At 48.3% G+C, this 21,162-nt stretch overlaps 1 protein-coding gene across 1 annotated transcript in view; it reads left to right on the top strand.

The window, feature by feature from the left end:
- Positions 1–21,162, top strand: part of ITGA9 (integrin subunit alpha 9) — a 335,040-nt gene that overhangs the window by 81,777 nt on the left and 232,101 nt on the right. The window contains exons 14-15 of the mRNA XM_021677564.2: positions 1,215–1,369; positions 10,719–10,879. Of these exons, the coding sequence (XP_021533239.2) occupies positions 1,215–1,369; positions 10,719–10,879 (316 nt within the window). The remainder of the gene's footprint in view (positions 1–1,214; positions 1,370–10,718; positions 10,880–21,162) is intronic.

Raw genomic sequence — 21,162 nt, 5'->3', positions numbered from 1 at the left:
AAGGCCAGGACCTTGGATTTCTTTCAGGCACTGCTGTTGTCTGACGTCTGTTGGCCTTACAGCTGGATTTGCTCTGGGAGACCCACCGTTCCCTTGTACTTGTCACAACTCTTCTGGTCTTGACCCACATCCATGGCAGTGGTGGCAGCAGTGAACCCCCCCCCCCCGGCCACGTGTCTCCTTCCTTCCCTCTTTCCCCGAGGTTTTCCTTAATACTGTCTTCTCTGAGAGTTGTGTTCCTTTTTCCCCATCTGTCTTCTCACCGTGGGCGCTCTTCGGGGTCATTGTACACAAGGGAGGTCATTGTTCTCAAGCCACTAATGCCCCTTAATCTTGTTATTATCACCCCAGTGGCATGAAGGCCAGGGCTCCCTAGAGGTAAAAGGGTCTCTTTGTGAGGCCTGGAGGGGAGGTTAAGGCACAGCTTAGGCGAACTGTCCCTGAGCAGGTGTTTGCAATGAGAGCAGAATGCCTGAGTCATTATCAGCTTTTGTGGGCTGACCCTGGGGATCCATGGAAGGTGACGCAGGGATGCAGTGCATTTATCAAGCATGGGGTGGGAGGTAGTGCTGGTGGTCCATGTTGGTGATAAGGGATGCAGATGTTTATAGGGTTTCACTTGCTCCTGAGGCCAGGTAGGTTGATTCCTTCAGCTCTGAAGTACTTTGCTGTTACCAGCTGGGACTCTGTTAATCAAGTTCTTTTAGAAAAATGCTTAATGAATTGCAGGGAGGAAATGAAGGGGGAAGGTTTAACCTACTGGATGGGACTGGAATTCTGCAGTTCATGCTTACAGAGACAGTAAATGCTCAGGAATTCCCAATGATACATCTATTTCTCAAGTCCCAGCATCTGCTCTAGGAACACCTCTTAAATATATTACTATTTTCCTAATAAAATGAAAATCGGAACTTAATTGGTGAAATTTTAAATAATCACCCGACATCTGGTGGTTCATTTATGGCTTCAACCAGATGTGTTTTATTAACAACTTACTTGCCTTTATTATTGGGAAGCTAACTATTAATTTATTAGGAAATAAGCCACTTCTAAAACCAGGAAAAAGTCTTTACAGGGCACATTGGCCCCTCTCTTGTTGGTTATTTCATGCTTTAATTAAATGCCAGGCTGAAGGCCTAGGATTTCTCTTGCTGGGTTAGTTCTTGTTTGGTTCTGAGAGCATGACTAAGTCACCTCCCTCTCTTGACGTGCAGGGCAAGACCTGTCATTACAGTGGATGTCTCCATCTTCCTCCCAGCCTCCATCAACATCACGGCGCCTCAGTGTCACGATGGGCTGCAGCCTGTGAACTGCCTCAACGTCACCGCCTGCTTTAGCTTCCACGGCAAGCACGTTCCAGGAGAACTTGGTAATGAGCCACTGAGTTAGGGCTCGGGATGGCCATCTTAGCTGGAGTGGGCTTGTGGCCACTGAGGGATTCTTCTGGATCCTTTGCTCTCACTGTGCGTTCTGGCTGGTTTTGCAGGCAGCAGACGCACAGGCCAGACACCCCTTCCCTCCGCGGTTCCTGCTTTTTTCTGCTTCCCATAGTTTCCCAATTTAACATAACCTCCAGCTCTAGAACAAATAATATTTGACCCCAAGCATCCTTTCCCCAAATGTGTGACCAGACTGAAACCTCACTGGGCTACAGGTGTCACAGGCCAGTGGGACTTGTGGAAAGGTAGTGACTGGAGCCTGGCCCTTACAGAACATTCCATTCAGTTAGAAAAAAGAAGTGGTGGGTCTTTGGAGGCTTCCCCTGAGCCCGCGGCACCAGCCAGATGTCAGGGCCTTAAGCCCTTTACTGTGGAATCTGAGACCAGGGATGGAGGGTAGGATTGGGATGCTGAGTTTTATGAAGGCTTAGACTTACAAAAGAGGGGGAGCTGCTTTGTCAGCTTCAGATGAGTGAAAAGAGACAGCTGGCCCTGCTGTTTTCTCTGGTTGGGTAAGGCCAACTTGCTAGCCAACTCCAGAGATCCAATCCCTGGATCAGGATAGGATCAGTGTGGAGTAGAACTCAGTGTGTGGTCACTTGAAGGAAATGAATCTGGAACATTCGTACAGATTAATAGGTGCTTTGTTTTTACTTGAAAGGCTGATTTAATAATAGAAAATAGAATTCTAGGAAAATTAAAAAAAAAACAAACCACAAAACAATAAGGACCTGGACTTACTGCCTTTCTTAGACATTCTTAGAGTCAAGTGTTTCCCTTCCCTATTTCACAGTGTGGTCCCTGGACCCAGCAGTACCAGCATCCTCTGGGAGCTTGTGAGAAGTGCAGAATCTCAGGCCTCGCTCTGGGTCTCAGAATCAGAATCTGCATTTTAACAAGATCCCACGGGATCCATGTGCACATTTATGTTCAAGAGGGGCTTCTCTGGAGCGCGTGTGCACGTGTGTGTGTGTGTGTGCTGGTCCGTTTCTCAGCTGTACCTTGAAAGCTGTACATTATTTAACGGTGTGCTAATCCTTCTAGGCTAATGGTCTCATTGATACTTCATCTTGATCTTCAGGTGGATTGAATAAGTTCAATAATCAAATCTTGAACTTGTTCCTAGAGATTTCTTTTAAAAAAAACTTAGAAATTTCAAAACTGAATGTAAATATACCAGGAACTCAGGGCTTGGTTGGTGAGAAAGGACTAACGTTTTATGTAGAGCCCAGTGAGAAAAAGACCATGCTCAGTGAGAAAACTGCTTGCTCAGGATCACATGGCTGTTGGTGAAGCCAGGAGTTGAATCCTGGTTTGATGATAGTTAGTTTTGCTTTCCAAAAACTATTTCTCATCTCCTCCCTAATTATTTTAAGATACCAGTCTCTAGGGAAAAATTTTTTTCTATTGGTCCTAGAACTCCTATGTCCTTTGCCTAATTAGATGGTGTGTCTTCTATCAAATACCAACTCATGATGTAGTTGGACTCCATTAAAAAACATTATAAAAGAATTGTTGAGTTGAAGGTTTACGTTGGTGTGCATAAAAATAAGCAGAACTATTCTATAACTCTAAAATAAGCAAGTGATTAATAGTTCATGTGTGTGTTCATTTGACAAATGTTTATTGTGTGCCTGGGTGTGCCAAGCACATCCTCATGGAGTCTCAAATGGGAATTACAGAGTTTCTATTATTTTGATCCTGAAGCAGTGTACACAGTTTCCAGGCTCTTTAATGACATCACTGTGGTGGTAATGAAGGTAATTTGGCAGAGTAGGAACAGACGAGAAGAAACCCAAGATGCCAGTTTTGAGCAAGGGGGATTTCAGAGCGTAAGACAGGTGGTAGAGTGAACTCTGATTAGAAGTTTTGTGGGCTGAGTCAGGAGGAGATGTGGGTGTCTTCTCCTGCTGCTCCACACCAGTGACTGGGGCCCCTTTCATTGACCTCTAGGCAGAATTATAATGAAGGCTAGGTTTAACCATGACCCCTGAAGAGTCGGGGAGGATCAGGAGGAAGGGGCGGTTGGGTAGCACACCGTACTGCCCCTAGTGGGCAGTGTGGAGCAGGCAGGAGGCCGCCCATGTGCAGGGGGTGGACTCTGAGCGGCAGCGCACTCTCCCACTGAAATCAAACATCCCTTTATAATCTAAGTGGTATTTCTCCACCTTTATTTAAGATCGAGGCTTACAGATCATGATAACTGGGGAATTTTGGTATCAGTGGGGCAATGCAGAAAATTACCCATCCCATTTTTCTTTGTCCTCCCCTGGCATTCAGGGAAAGGTGCTAGATCTCCATCTCTGCAGAAATCTGGTAAAACATGAGCTGACAGTGGAATATGGAGAGCCTTGAGGAGGGGAAAATGGGCAGTTGTTATGGAAATGTGATAGAAATCATGGGAGTGACAGGTAGCTCGTGGGGGTCCAGCTGCAGTGGGGTGTCCCTGGGGTCCGGCATAGAAGGCAGTGCCTTGGCTCTGTGATCGGGAAGATCAGGTCCCTGGTCTCCGGGTAGTGGAGGGTGGGGGCACCGCCACCCTCCACTGTCTTCCAGGCTCAGCGTCATTGCCCAGGCCTCTGTGTTGGGAACCCAAGGCCGGGGCTCTGGTGATGAGCCTCCCTCTCTCCCATTGCTGCAGAGGAGCCTGGGTGGTGGTGGGTTTGGCCACGGAATGCCTGGCAAGTGAATGTCCGGCAAGTGAATGTCTGCTTCGTGCCGACCTTCCAGGCCCCTCTCCGTGTCTGCATGTCCGGGGCCAGGTTGTGTCCGTCGAGTGGCTGCTTTGGTGCATGTGGCTGGCACAGTGCAACCAAGAAGCACCAGTGTGTGCTGGGTACTTCTGAACAGCTGTTGGAAGCATTTTCTATCTGCTGACATCTTGAGCCACGGGACCTCCCCGGGGATGGTTGGGGGAGCCATAGATGCTTCATGTTACTTACAGTCTGGCCTCTTTGGTTTCTTCTCTCCGGTAGGACCTGGTGGGGACGGGACTCCATTCTCCTCTTCATTTTCAGCTTTAGCTTTAGCTCCCACTTGGTCTCCGGGGTGTTCGGGGCCAGCTGATTTGCCAAGCCACTGGAGGGGCAGCTGTGGCCTCTGGCAGGACCGTGGGAACTCCAGAGATTTTCTGTAGGGGTTGACTCTGCCATGGCCCCTGGAATGGCAGGATCCAGTTAGGAAAAGAGAAACCAGTTATTTTGACAGAATTTAACATTGGGAATCAGGAAAGCAGGTCACAGAGGACCTGGTAGTCGCTGACTTCTGGGTCAGCACCAGGGCGTCTCAAAGCGTGGTCCCCAGTCCAGCTGCAAGCACAGCACGTGGGAATGTTAGAAATGCACATTCGAACCGCATCAGACCCTGAGGGTGGGGCCCAGCAACCTGCCCTTCAGCAAGCCTCTGGGTGGCTGAGACTTGAGAACCGCTGGTCAAGTGGACAAAGAGGGAAAAAAAGGTCACACTTGGGGTGATCAGAACCTAGAAACATGGAGAAGGGACCCTGCAGACCTGAGAACTCAACCTTGGTGGGGAGGGGGCAGTAACCAGCGCTGCCAGTGTCTCCGAGGGGTGCAGTGGGGAAAAAGCTGAAACTGGTATTAACTGCTGTTGGAACCAGATTCCGGGAAGACTGTTGCCAGGTTAAGCTGATAGGAATAGGAAGCAGGCAGGAAGATGCAGTCCCTTCTCCCTCCACCAGCTTCCCTCCAGCTGTCCATCCGGGTCGAGCCTCCCACGGAACCACTGGCAAAGCAGCAGTGAGGTGTGCTGAGCCCCAGACCCAGCCTCGCAGAGCAGGGTGGGTTGGGAGCAGAGAGACAACAGCTTCAGGAACCAGCCCAGCAAGTAGCCAGTCACACGGAGTTACTGATGTACCTGCTGGGTCATTAACCAACAAATAGCTCTTAAGTTCTTAAGAGTGCCGGACTGTGCGCTCCCTGGGTGCAGAGCATAGGCCGGGCCAGACAAAGCCCTGGCCCTCAGGAAGCTTGCATTCTGCAGGGAGGGAGGCAGATGCAAACAGCCGATGCTCCCCCACTCACCCTTCTGGATGTGTCCGGGGCCCCTTTGTGTGGTAGGCCCTCCGTTCCGTGCTGGGGTGCGGGCACATGTCCAGCTGCAGTGGTTCAAAGAACAGATTTACAACCCATTTCACCAAGCAGCTTAAAACAAGAGTTCTGCCCATCCCAAGTCTTATTAATCACTTCATTCTTGGCCTGGGAGGCAGCTTGCCACTCCTCGGAGCCTCTTGGCTGCCGTAAGTAAGGGTGGTGAATGTGTGCCTGGAAGCGTTCTGCCCCTTCCCCACGGGGCTGAGCCTCTACCTACTTAGGCTAAAGCCTAAATGTGCTCCTCAGTCTCTGGAGGCTAGGGATTGAGCCAGCAATTATGGACTCTCACCAGATGCTAAATGAAAACCAGGGAGGGATGAGCCCTAAATGGTTGTGTTTTGTGCTCTGATCTGGCACCCCTTGTTTCCATGGCTCTCAGAGACTTCTGGACAAGCCGTGGAGCCTAGATCCTGAGAGAATGGCACCAGGTCATCCAAGCCAGTAGCAGAAATAGGGTCCAAACCAGGAGACTTGTCCCCAGACCCTTCCTCTGGCTTCGGGGGTGGGGGGGGGTACATTTCCACTCCAGAGAGCATTCACACACATAGAACATTCTCCAAGCTCCTTGTGGTCTCTTGAGAAGCATGGAGATGGGATAACGAGGCAAATCCATATATATGAAGCATGGGGTAACCTAATCTAATAATTACCACCTCGTTCCTTTGTGGGGTGGGGAGCAAGCTTAGGAGAGCTAGTAAAGGGGGAAATATCCTTTCTCTCCCCTTCTCTTGGGAGACTCTAAGGGAAACTTAGTAAGTCTGGAAGGAGGATTTTTTTTTTTTTTAAGATTTTATTTATTTGACAGAGAGAGAGACAGCCAGAGAGGGAACACAAGCAGGGGGGAGCAGGAGAGGGAGAAGCAGGCGCCCTGCTGAGCAAGGAGCCCAATGTGGGGCTCGATCCCAGGACCCCGGGATCATGACCTGAGTCAAAGGCAGATGCTTAATGACTGAGCCACCCAGGCGCCCCTAGAAGGAGGATTTATTAGTAGGATTTCACAGCTGAAATCATGTTGTGATGGAGAATGAGAATGAGTCAAAAACTTGCTGGGACCGACCAGAGCTCAGTTGATGCAAGACAGCTGGCTCCCTCCTGGCCCAGGCCAGTATGGGGGGCCCTTGGGAACCAGCTGGGGGCAGAGAGAGGAGGAGGCTGCCACATGACTTGCGGCTGGTCAGCTTTTCCATCAACATGACATCATTCGACATGGCATGGACACAAGCTGCCAGAAGGAAAACCTGAAGATGTGGGCTGTGCGGTGGGATCAGGCACTAATCAGAACCAGCACCCTCCCCGGGACGGGGGCTGGCTGGCCTGGCTTGCATTAGGGGCAGCCACCCTCCCATGGGGCCAGGCTGCTTGAGCGTGCCAAGTGATTGGCTGCTTCTCTGGCATCTCTTCCACTTCTTAGGGGCTCCCTTTCAGACACTCCTGGGGTAGGTACTGTTTAAAACTGCCAGTTGAACTCGGGGCTCCAGAATGGTCTGCACTTCTTACTGCCCTGACAACTATGGGACCCTCCTCACTCAGGCTGGGCTTCCCATCATGAGTCTTCGGGTGGCTTTCTTCTCGAAGAGAGAGTGTGATATGGAACCGACTTCTTTTTGTGTGATTTAAAATGTCAAAGTAAATTTTAAATCAAGGAGAAGTATTAAGCAGACAGTTACAAAGATGAAAAGCTTCCAAAATGATTATGCTTGGTGAATTGGATAATTCGGTCAGTCTGTGATTGTATATTTTAACATTTTAGAAAAATCTGATAGGTGAACGTGTTGGCGTGCCCACGCTCTGCCTGGAGCAGAGCAATGGTTGTGGTCCTCAGCTCAGGTTCTAGTAACTGTGAGTTGTTTCTGTCCTCTCTTCAGTTGTCTGAGGGATATATTGGGTCAGAGATTTTATGGCGAGATGGGGTGTTAACAGGCCTAAAGTGGTGTTTGAAAAGTATCCGGCACAGTGCTTGGCACACACTGAAGGCTGAATCTGTTCCCTTTTCCTGACCTGCCCCATCTTAATTCAAATTCTCCCAGAAGCAGAGCCTGAATCAAGGATTTGGTGCACATGGTTGATTCAGGCTGTGATCAATCCCAGGAAGCACCAGTAGGAAAGTGAGACAGGAAGGGAAGGAAGCTGTGTCAGTCAGGGTTCTGCAGAGAAACAGAACCAATTGGATGTGTGTATATTGATGTTATAGTTTGGAGGCAGCCTGAAGGCAGAATTCCTTCTTTGGGGGTGACTTTAGTCTTTTTCTCATAAAGCCTTCAAGTGATTAGATGAGGCCCACCCACATTATGGAGGGTAATCTGCTTTATTTGAAGTCTACTGATTTAAACATAATCTCATTTAAAAATACTTTTGCAGGGGCACCTGGGTGGCGCAGTCAGTTAAGCATCCAACTCTTGGTTTCGGCTCAGGTCATGATCTCAGGATGGTGAGATCGAGCCCCACGTTGGGCTCTGTGTTCGGTGTGGAGTCTGCTTGAGATTCTCTCTGTCCCTCTCCTTCTGCTCCTCCCTGCGCCTCCCTGCCGTGCTGTCTTGCTAGAAAAAATCAACGACTCTTTAAAAAAATAAAAATACCTTTGCAGTGACATCCAGATCGGGTACTGCAGCCTACTCAAGTTGACACGTAAAGTAAACCATCACAGCAGCCAAACAGAAGGTGTGTTGCTATTGAATCCTGCTGGGGAACCCTGACAGTCCATGGGGAGCACCCTTCCTAGTTACCCCACCCAAGGAATGAGGGAGCTGGGCTTCTGCAGTACTGAGGTCTGCTGCAGGGACTTTGGTTCTCTGGCACTTCTGGTCTGCCATAATGTGGACAGAGCCACCAGAGAAGGCTCTCAGGAGGTACAGGTACTGACAATTACAAGTTGGGCTGGACAGCAGAGAAATGGTACAAGCCAAGAGGATATGGGTGGGTCATTGATCCTATCTGCTCTGTCTTCCTGTGATCATTTCTACCCTGGCTTTCTCTGAGCTCAGCTAGCTTATCACTGGCAAGAGGGTTCACACTCTCTGTTCTCCCCATGCCCACCCTTCCCAAGGGAGGGCAGCTCTTGCAACTGGGAGGAAGGCCAGGGAGGGGTCCACTCAACAGCTACCATGTTGGTTTTGCCTGGCTCATCTTCCAGCAATGTCCATCTCTAGCTCTGGACTTGCTAAACATAACTTGGAAATACAATCCATATATACTTATCCTTTCTTACTGTTTGGCTGTTGCTCAGGGAAATTGTCATGAGTAGAAAGTAAATGGGCCAGAGTTTAGTTCTGGATCACTGCATGTATTGGGTTCTGCTGTCTGGGCATTCAAAAAATTTCAAAAGTGCACCAAGAACCAGTGTGGTAGGAATAGCCCTACAGTGGAGGTTAGGAGGGTTCTAGACTCAGCTCTGTGGTGGATGGCCCTCTGGCCTGGAGCAAGTCTGGCTCCCTTTTGGGGCCTCAGTTCCTCATCTGAGAAATGAAGGTTTTGAGCCAGATGGCCCCTGGATTGCCCTGAAGCTTTGACATTCTATGCGTCTGCCCCGTTCCCTGGTGTTGCCAAAGGAGCCGGCGTGTAACTCTTGTCTGGGCTCCCGTGTTTTCTCTGTCATGTTACTTTCCCACAGGCATTCTTTTCTTCTTCACTATATTGCCTTCGATTATCCGGGTCTCAGGTCCCCTGGTGACCCAGCCTCGCCTTGGCAATCAGCTGTTTGCTGAAATAAACAAGTTGGGGCAGACCGGCCCTTGCTGACCAGGAATCCACCAGCTCTGCATGGCAAGATCCCTGAGATGGCAGAGGCCCAGGAAAACCATTAGACGCATCCAAAATACACCCTGTGGCAGCTGCAGAAGGCCTGTCCTGGTCACTTTCCTCCCTCCTGGCCCGGACCTCCCCTGGGGGCTGATTCCTTTGATGTTATTAAAAGCCAGAGCCACCCCCGCTGCCCTGCTTCACATACTTAATGTGGGCAGGTGTGGGCTGCTCTTTACTGGGGCAAGAACCCAGCTTCCAAGGGGCTGGTTCGTGGAGACAGGGTCATCTGTTTTCCCATGGCTCTGCAGCCTCGTCTGGGCATTTGGGGGACAGAACGTTCCCTCTCTCTCACTTCAAAAATGCCACATTCCCCTGAATCCACAAAGCAGTTAAAGAGTAAAAAGGGTCCCCGAGGGCTGATCTCTGCTGTGGTACCGAAAAGCAGTGAAATAGGTCTATTGACACTGACACCCTACTCGCCTAATGAAGCACATTGTTGTAGGGTGACTGACTCTGAAATTATGAAAGGAAGACCTTTTGTGTTCATCCAGTGTGCATCCTGTATTGTGACCTTTTTTAAGTTTCAGATTGTGTCCCGGTAGGTTCTGCTATTCCTGACATTATGTGTTCAGGAATAGGTGAGGGGTTTTTCTCCTCAGGAGTGCAGCTCAGTACGCCTGAGCACAGGCCCCTCAGTGCTCATGATTCTGTTGAAATGATAGACGCTGTAATATACGCGATCCGTATACTCAGCTCCCTGGGAATAAAGTCAGCTTTAGCCTCGGTCTGAGTTTCCGTGAGCGCCATGAGGGCAGGGCTTTGTGGGGCTGTTCTGTTGTGGCCTCTGAGGGTAAACAGGGGAAGAGCAGGGCTTTTCTATCCTCTGTGCCTGGAACAGTGCCTGGCACATAGTCGGTGCTCGGGGGACGTGATGACACATGGTCATAGAGCACAAGTCAACATCTGGGAATTATTGGGTTAATTGCTCCTTTGTGTTGGGCATATATCCCATTGCTTTATAGGAATCGGGATTATGTGCAGCCGTGATAATTTCTGCAGTTTCTAGTAATATTCTGTAGGTTCACCTTGGTGTGAAGGATGCCAACTGTGCTGGGCACAGCTAATTATTGATGTGTACATTGGTGACTCAGTTGGTAACTCAGGGGATTTAAGACAGGGAGAGCCATAACATGTGATACACAGAGCATCACTGGGAAGGCAGGGGGCGGCCCGATTGTCTCTCGATTCTGTGAGGACGCCGGCTGCGTGCTTCTCTCCAAGAGGGTGTTGACTGGGCTGCAGCCCTCGGTTGCAGTGGGGAGGCAGGAAGCATTACCAAGTGTGCTTGTGAGCCTGAGAGGGGGGAGCGCAGGTGGCCTTGTCCCCACATGTGAGTCCTTGCTGACGTCTTGACCTTATTTATCGGCAGGCCTCAATTACGTTCTGACGGCTGATGTGGACAAAAAGGCAAAGGGCCAGTTGCCCAGGGTCTACTTTGTGTTGCTGGGAGAGTCCGTGGGTCAGATCACAGAGAAGCTGCAGCTGGTCCACATGGAGGAGACGTGTCATCACTACGTGGCCCACGTGAAGGTGAGTCCTCCCTTTTCTTCTCCAGCTTTGATCTCTGTGGATATTCATTGAGAACTAGTGGAAGCTACTTTTATTGTGTGTTATGTATGCTCTGACTTCAAACATTTTATTTCACAAGGGGGAGAACATTCGTTTCTTCTTTTCAAGTTGGAGTCTGACAGCCCTTTTATTTTTCTTACTGTGCTGGTTTCAGCCTCTGAGGGGAGTTATGGTGGGCCAGGAGACCAGTGACACTCCCTGACCTTGACTTGTCCTTTTGGGAGGCTTCTCATCCTCTTCCTTCTTTTGAAGCTCTGTGGTCTTCTCAGAGGAGAGCCGTAGAAGTCCACGTGTCTGGGTCGGCGGTGGTGCTGGATCACACTGCACCTGATGGCTTTCTCAGTGGTCCACTACATGTTAGCTCATCGTGTCATGGTTAAGGCGTTTTAAAACTAGTAGGATTCGGTTTTTATCCTTTGATTACTTTCTGTTTATTTTAGGAGTGCTTTTTTTGGCCCCCTTTCCTTCTCACTCTAAATAAACTTTCAAATGTTTTTTCCCTCTTGAGATTGTTTGTTAAATACACTTTGCTGCTAATTCAGGAGGCCAGGCTTTGATTAGCTCCAAAGTGGCCCCTGCGTAGACAGGTGCTGACAGGGTGGGAGTCCTGGTGGTGCCCAATGCTGCCGGAATAGCCAGGCATCAACCCACAGGCAGAGAGTCCAAGAGATAGAAGGACCCACACAAACCCACCACATGGTGCATTCAATGAATATGGCTTTTGGAGTAATACAGACCTGGTGTGTGTCCAGCTGGATGAGTACTTTGACCTCTGTGTGTCTCAGTTTCTGCATCTCTAAAATGGGCACATGTACCGAAAGGACCTTGCATGGAGTCTGACCCCCAGCAGGCACTCAGCATTATTATCTGTTTGGGCCATATGTAATTGCCAATATTCTAACATTCTTGACTTAGGAAAATGGTATTTTCATGTAGTTCAACCTAATATTAGCCAGGGGCTTTCTGGGCAATAGTAACAATAGTCCACGGATTAGAATCTCATTCCGTTATTGAGTCATTAGTGCCAGAGCAGGAGAGTAACAGCTGCTTCTGGATTGTATATAGAGAAATGCCCCCCACATCCATGGCACTTGGTCTGGCCTAGAGCCCATGAGTCCATGCCCCTGAGATGCTTTTCAGCGGGCCTGGGCTATGTCTCTTTGCCAGGACTCGTGCTGGGGCCTGCCCAGACCTCTGCCCTATGGCCCGGTGAAGGCCATTTATAAAGGGGCTCATGCTTCTGTTAAGCCAACCAGCCACTCGCGTCTCTAGGTCTTAGATTACATTGGCTCATGCGTGCCCTTGGGGATGTGAGGCTGCCCAGGACAGGCTCACATCTGCATACTGCAAGACCTTTAAGTGCCTGTGCTTGGTGTCTCCATACTTCCCAGAGGTGGGGCATCTTCCCTCGGGCTTCCTCATGCTGGGTCTCTTCCACAAATGCTTTCCTTCAGGGCTCTTGGCGCCTTGACTTTTTGCTTTGGCTGAGGGGTTGCCCTCCATGTCTTGGCCTCAAGATAGGGCCCCACAGAGGCTGCAGGCCTTTGCAGAGTGCACTCAGGGAAGAGCAGTAATGAGGTACCGGCCAGAGGCGGGGCTGTTTTTGTGGTGGCCTCTGGGGGTAAACGGGAAGAGCAGGGCTGCCCGAGGCTGTTGGTCCTGCTACTTCCTGATAGCCAGGGCTGCAAGAGTTTAGCAAATAAACATAAAGCCTTCCTCATTAAATCCAAAAGTCAGATAAACAGCGAGTCATTGTTCTCAAAGAAGTGTGGCCCAAAGAGTGCATGGGATATACTTACACTAAAAATGATTTGTTGTTTATCTGAAATTCAGATTTAACTGGGCATTCTGTTGGAAGATTCAACCTTCCCGATACCCTTCACCCCACAGTTTGGCACTTCTCCATTTGATCAAAACATGGTTGACGGGGGTTCCCTTCCCCTGGGTGAGCTACACAGCCCCCAAAGGGACCAAGTGGGAGCGCTGACTCTGGAGCCTGTGGGGCAGCTGGTCCCCCAACAGATCCCCATGCCCATGCTCGCTCCTTGGTGCCTGGGATGCCAGGAGATCTGTGCTCACGGGCCCTGAGAGCCCCTCCCTGAGGGTGAGTCTGTGGAAACCTCCCCCAGGGAGTTTTTAAAGCAAATCACTGGACACCGGTTGTGCTAGAATGAAATTCTGGAGGGGCTTGCCTGGATGGCTATGTGAGCGCAGCCTTGGAGTAAACAGCAGAATTCCTGAATGGACACCTATAGAACAAGGCCATAGATGTGTTTCTCCGAGGAGCCGGTGAGTTGTACTTAAATGTAAAGGCACCAAGAGTACAGTACTTTCATACTTGGATATATTTCTTCGTGAGCTTTCTTGGTTCTTCCGTGATACGATGTTTCCGATTCACCAACATGTGAGATAAATGTGTAGAGTTGTGGGTTTAATTGTAGAGTTCTTTCATATTTAAATGTCATTTTCTTTTACCTCTGTGTCAGCGTGTAGAACACAAAAAGAATAAAAAAAGAAAAAAAAATCTAAAACCACAAAGGAACCATGGCTGTCAAGAAGAGAGATGGAGATGGTGGTCACAAGATTTTGGAGGGTGAGGGCAGCCCAGGAGCGCAGAGCAAGCACACACCTCTCTGTGATGATTTGGGTCGTCTTGGGGAAGAGCCAGAGAGTGGTCCAGTACATCAGATCTAGAGAAGTTTGGATGTGATTAGTACTTGGCTGTTTTCTCATGCAAGGACATGGGGGTGGTGGAATGCGTCAGGAAAGCACAGGCTTCTGTGGCCTTTATGGTTCAAGAGGCAGCATGCCTGTTAAGTGGTGCTCAGGTGGCTGATCATTCTTAGCCACCAGGAAAGTTTATTGACCAGTTGTTGTCTGGGCTGTAGCAGAGGACGCTGGTGAATGGCCCCATTAGGGTGAACACTCATGAGCTGGCTGATGGTACATGTGGCCCAATGGCCCAGCTGGCCAAGGAGGCAGCAGGCCTGGCCCTGGTGTGTCCATTGTGGGAAAACTGCTGGGGAGGCCGTGGCCCTTGTTGGGGTCGAGGCAGGCAACAAGGGTGGGGTGGGAGTGGCAGCAGGTGGCCTCCTGGAGTGGGGACTGGGGACTGGGGAGCTGGTCATCTGGGCCTGAGGGCATGGCATAGCCTCTGCTGCAAGTGGGGCCTTCTTGATGGGCTGGTTCTCGGCTTTGTAGACACTGACGGAAGGTAAATAAAAGTGCCCCGGCTTATCGCACACCATATGGCTCGCAGACTGTGAGGCAGGCACGAGGGGCTGGGTGTGTTTTGTTTAGGCTATCTTTAGGTTTTTTTTTTTTTGCTTTTTTGCTTTAAGGCTATTCCAATCTTTTTTTTTTTTTTTTCTCTTTTTCCCCTTTTCCCTAGAAGTTTTTTTTGCCATATATGGTGATAAGTATCTCTATCGTGGAAGACTGTTTGAGCTAACACCTGCCTCCCAGACTAGCTGTGTTGTCCCACACTTTGTTCCCTTCTCAGCCCTGGTGGGGCCTGCAGGACGTACAGAATTTCATGATAAGCCCCATCCTCCTGGGGGTGCCGGGTCCATTCTCAATGGCTCACTGGGGCCTGCAGAGCTGAGGCAGGTCAGGCTGCTTCCCTGGCCTCTTGGCCTCAGAGTCCACATGCCCTAGGTTATCTCCCCTCCTCCCCCAGATAAGCCCAGTTTTGGGGATTGGCTCCCTCCTACTAGTGAAGTGGGCTGGAGGCGTCTCGGGGGTCTTCCCAGTCACAGGTGAAAGCCCTTGCAGGTCCACTCAGCCTCAGGGCTCTCCACAAGCTGGTCTCAGCTCACACTGCTAGCGTCGTCTTCCTCATGATAACACACATGCTCTGGGCTCTTGTCCAGGTTGAACTGACTCTTTTTCTTCTGGAAGGTGCCTCGTGTGGTTCCGGACCTTGCTTCTCGGGCTCACCCCAGTGTCTCTGGCACCTCAGTGATCAGAGTCCCCATTTTTGTCAGATCCATGAAAAACCACATACCCCCTACATGGTTTTTGCTTTTTTTTTTTTTTTTAATTTTTATCTTAAACACACACCTCCTGTGGTATCTTATTTCATATTTTTTCTTTAAATCAGCTGACTTTTTGCCTCAAAATAATTTGAAACAGAAACTTTGTACCCCCCTCTACCAATTATTCTATACCAAACAGAAAGTAACTATAAAAGTAAATACACTGAAGACACAACAATGTCATCAAACCCTAACTGGATTTCATCGTTTGCCAAAGTCTGTGAAGAAGCCGCCCACTCTTCCTGTGTGTGAGAAGGGGAAATTATGGAGTGCTAGGGAAGTGTTAAAGACGTCCTGGCAACCATACTGAACTCTCCCCCTGACGCAATCAGAAGGACTGGAAGGGTGCTGACCGGGGAATACTTTCCAAATATGTGGGTCCTGATATAGTGCCATGGAAAACCGTGTCCTGGGCCCTGTCCAGGAAGGCCTGGCCGTGCTCTGCTTTGACAGAGTACACCTCATCCCTCTTGCCTGCTGAAGGTTGTCTGTTCAAGGCCCCATCAGTCCACAGCTGGCCATTGTCATGAGCCCACGGGAAGCCACCGGCAACCGCCTGTCTCCTGGGAGCTTCTTTCATGCCGCCTCATTCTAGTTTTGGGGATGATAGGCACAAAACCAATACTCGTCCAACCGAGCCTTGTTGAAGTGACTTGTTGGGTCAGCTGGAGTGAGGGGTCCCAGGGAGTATCTTGTCAGGGTGGGGCCTGCCCGCCTCCCTGGGAACCTGCTGCTGGGAGGTGGTGGTGTGAGGTGGCGGGGAAGAGTTGCGGGCACAAGGCCCAAGCTGAAGACCGAATAAGCATGACCTGTCATTGCTCCGTTGTTTTCGGGTCTCGGTCTATTTACCGGGGTAACAACCGTGCTCCGGCCTCAGGTCTTGCATGGTGCCTTGCGAAGCTGGCCCTCTTAGGCCGGATGCTTGTGTGTGCTGGACAGGTGAGGGCCTCTTCAGGAGCTGGGGATCAGGGCAACAGCCTGAGTCTCTATAGGGAGGACGGGGAGAAGCCCAGGCCCAGCCGAGCATGGCGTCGGTGACATCATTCCCAGCTCTGAGGATCAGCCACCCCTCTAGAGGCCTTCAGAAAACTTTCAGTGAGCAAAGCCATGTGTCAGACGCTGTCAAAAGAGCCAAGAACAAGGATTAATGTAAAAAGGGGAAAAAAAGCCCCCACCCCACCCCAGACAAGGGAATATGAATGCGCACTGGCTTTCCTGAGTAGCTGCAGATGTTCATGCGGTTGTGCTTTTATGTTGCTGGAGGGCTCTTCGAGGGAGTTCAAACCTAAGGAACTGCAGCTCCTTTGTTGCTTGCGGGGGCAGATGGTCGACTCGGCCTGGCAAAGGGCAGGGCGTCTCGGGCCACCAGGGCTCCTCAGAGGTCACGCTGTGGGCTCTGCCCAGGTGGTCCAGTCTGTTTCTGTTTTCTCATCCAACGAGATGCTCCGCTCACATGACAGCCTGTGAGTTTGCAGGGCTTGGCTGTACTGAATGCAGTGGTCAGATGTCGGAGGCTTTTATTTTCCTAAGTTTACGAAGCACATAGTTAAGGGAGATTAAGTTGGAGTGTGTAAGAACTCCATGAGGACGGGAAAACAGCAAAATTTCCTTTTTTATCTGGAAAATACCCTGTTAAACCTTATCTTGATAAGTCAAAGAAATAGCTAAAAAAAAAAAAAGTTGTAAGATTTGGGGAAAAGGGATGCAGATCTTAGATGGAGGAAGTCATCTTAAAACCATTTTAATCGGTAATATATGTACATAGTTAAAACAAATTTTTATTAACTGTACTAAAGGGTATACAGAGAAAGGACATCTCTCAGCCACTCTATTTCTCTTTCAGAGGCTACCATGATTCCAGTTTCTTGTGTGTTTTTCAAGTGCTGGTCAATAGACACAAAGTTGTGTGCATCTACCCCTTTTTACACGGATGGCAGAGTGCCACAGGACACAGTGGCGCAGCTTACTTTTTTCTTCTCGAATGTCCAATAAGATGGATAAACAGATTTTGGTAAATCTGTACAATGGAGTACCGCTCAGCAATGACAGTGAACTACCAATGTACACAATCACATGTGTATGCACGTGTGTATAACGTGTGATAATGTATATACACATGTATGCAATAACATGACGAATCTCAAAAGCATGATGCTAAGTGAAAGAGATCAGACGTAAAAAGCTACTAGCAGTATAATGGTTCCATTTATATGACATTGTGGAAGAGGCCAGCTACAGAGACAGAAAGCAGATCAGTGGCTTTGGGGGCCAAGAATGGGGAGGAGATGGGGATGATTAAGTGCATAGAGGCAAGAGGGACCTTTTTAGGGTGATGAAGATATTCCGGATCACGATTGTGGTGATGGCTATATGATTGAATACATTTATTAAAGCTCATCAAAGTGCATAGTTAAAATTGGTAAATGTTACTATTTGTAAATCATATTCCCATCAAACTTATTTTTTAAAAAATGGATCTTGAGGGTTGTTCCATATTGGTGCATGAAGTTTCCCTGTTCTCTTTCATGTCTGCATGGTGTCCTGTTGAAAGACTATCCCTTCATTTATTTAACCTGTCCCGGGGTTCTTCTCAATGCCAGCTCCAAGCTGACTTCAACTGGAGTTTATAGATCAGCAATCTCACTTTGCTTCTCTAGATGTGGTTCAGGGTCCCTTTTCAGAAAACCCTCAACCTGCCTTGGGAGGGGGGATGAAATGTGAATGAAATCCCCTCCACCTACAGTCATTTCTTCTTCCCTGCTTCAGGTCTTATAGTGTCCTGGTTGAGGGTTTGTTAGGGACCCTGAAGAGGACAGATGGAGGGGCCCGAGTGGTCCCTGAGGTGGCCTTGGACAGGTGTGTTAGGGAGGATGATGAGCCTTCCCACCATGGGGTGCCCAAGAAAAACTGGGGGTATCCTTCTTCATTCCTGCAGTTATCTTTGTCCCTTTGGCAGGTCCTCTTTGGCCAGAGGTGACACAGGTAGCCTGAGTGTTTGCTAAGGGCATGCTAAAAAGTAGGGCATGGGAAGTGGGGAGGCTGAGATGGGTCGAACTGATGTGTGGGGAGCTGCCATCATTGTTCAGCTCAGTTGTAAAGCTGCTCAGTTGATGCACTCTGGTCACACAGATGTCTCTAAGGAGCTGGAGCCTAGGCTCTGCAGACCATGCTTGAAGCCCCCAGAGTGTGGTTACTTTGACCACCTCCTCCAGGAAACCATGTTGTGCATAGCTGGAGAGCAAATTGGGGAGGTATGACAAATTCAGGGGGTGTGGTGGATGTTCCACATGGGTGTTGATATCCTCTGTGAGTACCATGTGGCCATTGATTTCTTTGCTGGGTGGAATGAAGTCTTCGGCATTTGGACAGTGCTGCAGGAGACCTTATGATTAGTGAAGGTACAATAATTCTAATACAGTGGCTTTGCCCACCTCACCTTTTTTTTTTTTTAAAAGATTTATTTATTTATTTTAGAGAGCACGAATGAGTGGGGGGGAGGGGCAGAGGGAGAAGCAGACTCCCCGCTGAGCAAGGAGCCAGATATGAGGCTCAGTCCCAAGACCCTGGGATCATGACCTGAGATAAAAGCAGACTCTCTATTTTTTTAAAAATTTTTTTATTGTTATGTTAATCACCATACATTACATCATTAGTTTTTGATGTAGTGTTCCATGACTCATTGTTTGTGCATAACACCCAGTGCTCCATGCAGAACGTGCCCTCTTTAATACCCATCACCAGACTAACCCATCATCCCACCCCCCTCCCCTCTAGAACCCTGTTTGTTTTTCAGAGTCCATCGTCTCTCATGGTTCATCTCCCCCTCCGATTTCCCCCGCTTCATTCTTCCCCTCCTGCTACCTTCTTCTTCTTTTTTTTTTTTCTTAACATATATAGCATTATTTGTTTCAGAGGTACAGATCTGAGATTCAACAGTCTTGCACAATTCACAGCGCTTACCAGAGCACATACCCTCCCCAGTGTCTATCACCCAGTCACCCCATCCCTCCCACCCCACCCCCCACTCCAGCAACCCTCAGTTTGTTTCCTGAGATTAAGAATTCCTCATATCAGTGAGATCATATGATACATGTCTTTCTCTGTTTGACTTATTTCGCTCAACATAATACCCTCCAGTTCCATCCATGTCGTTGCAAATGGCAAGATCTCATTCCTTTTGATGGCTGCCTAATACTCCATTGTATATATATACCACTTCTTCTTTATCCATTCATCTGTTGATGGACGTCTTGGCTCTTTCCACAATTTGGCTATTGTGGACATTGCTGCTATAAACATCGGGGTGCATGTACCCCTTCGGATCCCTACATTTGTATCTTTGGGGTACATACCCAGTAGTGCAATTGCTGGATCGTATGGTAGCTCTATTTTCAACTTTTTGAGGAACCTCTATACTGTTTTCCAGAGTGGCTGCACCAGCTTGCATTCCCACCAACAGTGTAGGAGGGTTCCCCTTTCTCCACATCCCCGCCAACATCTGTCATTTCCTGACTTGTTAATTTTAGCCATTCTGACTGGTGTGAGGTTACGGTATCTCATTGAGGTTTTGATTTGGATATCCCTGATGCCAAGCGATGTTGATCACCTTTTCATGTGTCTGTTGGCCATTTGGATGTCTTCTTTGGAAAAATGTCTGTTCATGTCTTCTGCCCATTTCTTGATTGGATTCTTTGTTCTTTGGGTGTTGAGTTTGATAAGTTCTTTATAGATTTTGGATACTAGCCCTTTATCTGATATGTCATTTGCAAATATCTTCTCCCATTCTGTCGGTTGTCTTTTGGTTTTGTTGACTGTTTCTTTTGCTGTGCAAAAGCTTTTTATCTTGATGAAGTCCCAATAGTTCATTTTTGCCCTTGCTTCCCTTGCCTTTGGTGATGTTTCTAGGAAGAAGTTGCTGTGGCTGAGGTCACAGAGGTTGCTGCCTGTGTTCTCCTTTAGGATTTTGATGGACTCCTGTCTCACATTGAGGTCTTTCAACCATTTGGAGTCTATTTTTGTGTGTGGTGTAAGGAAATGGTCCAGTTTCATTCTGCATGTGGCTATCCAGTTTCCCCAACACCATTTGTTGAAGAGACTGTCTTTGTTCCATTGGACATTCTTTCCTGCTTTGTCAAAGATGAGTTGACCATAGAGTTGAGGGTCCATCTCTGGGCTCTCTATTCTGTTCCATTGATCTATGTGTCTGTTTTTGTGCCAGTACCATATTGTCTTGATGATGACAGCTTTGTAATAGAGCTGGAAGTCCAGAATTGTGATGCCACCAGCTTTGCTTTTCTTTTTCAACATTCCTCTGGCTATGCGGGGTCTTTTCTGGTTCCATACAAATTTTAGGATTATTTGTTCCATTTCTTTGCAAAAAGTGGATGGTATTTTGATGGGGATTGCATTGAATGTGTAGATTGCTCTAGGGAGCATTGACATCTTCACAATATTTGTTCTTCCAGTCCATGAGCATGGAACGTTTTTCCATTTCTTTGTGTCTTCCTCAATTTCTGTCATGAGTATTTTATAGTTTTCTGAGTACAGATTCTTTGCCTCTTTGGTTAGATTTATTCCTAGGTATCTTATGGTTTGGGGTGCAATTGTAAATGGGATCGACTCCTTAATTTCTCTTTCTTCAGTCTTGTTGTTGGTGTGTAGGAATGCCACTGATTTCTGTGCATTGATTTTATATCCTGCCACTTGACTGAATTCCTGTATGAGTTCTAGCAGTTTTGGGGTGGAGTCTTTTGGGTTTTCCACATAAAGTATCATATCATCTGCAAAGAGTGAGAGTTTGACTTCTTTGCCGATTTGGATGCCTTTGATTTCTTTTTGTTGTCTGATTGCTGTGGCTAGGACTTCCAATACTATGTTGAATAGCAGTGGTGATAGTGGACATCCCTAAAGGCAGACTCTTAACCGACTGAGCCACACCCAGGAGCCCCACCTCACCTTTTTTTTTTTTTTTTCTGGAAATAAGACTGATATAAATACAGAGCCATGGCATTGACACTAGTAGTTTATCATAGGCTTTTTTTTTTTTGTACTTTGTATGAGACAAGCCTTATGTCAATTGTGGGTGAAATTTTCATTTTAAGCGACAGCTTTCTCTTTGTAGTTATGTACTCTAGGTTTAGTATGTTGTTGATACCCTATAACACTAATATTCTTCTGAAGTCACACATGATAATGTGTTCTGTCTTA

The sequence above is a fragment of the Neomonachus schauinslandi genome, chromosome 1 (genome assembly GCF_002201575.2).
Source record: "Neomonachus schauinslandi chromosome 1, ASM220157v2, whole genome shotgun sequence".
NCBI classification, from domain to species: domain Eukaryota; kingdom Metazoa; phylum Chordata; class Mammalia; order Carnivora; family Phocidae; genus Neomonachus; species Neomonachus schauinslandi.
Note: the sequence above shows the minus strand (reverse complement) of the source record. Positions and strands in the feature narration are given on the sequence as shown.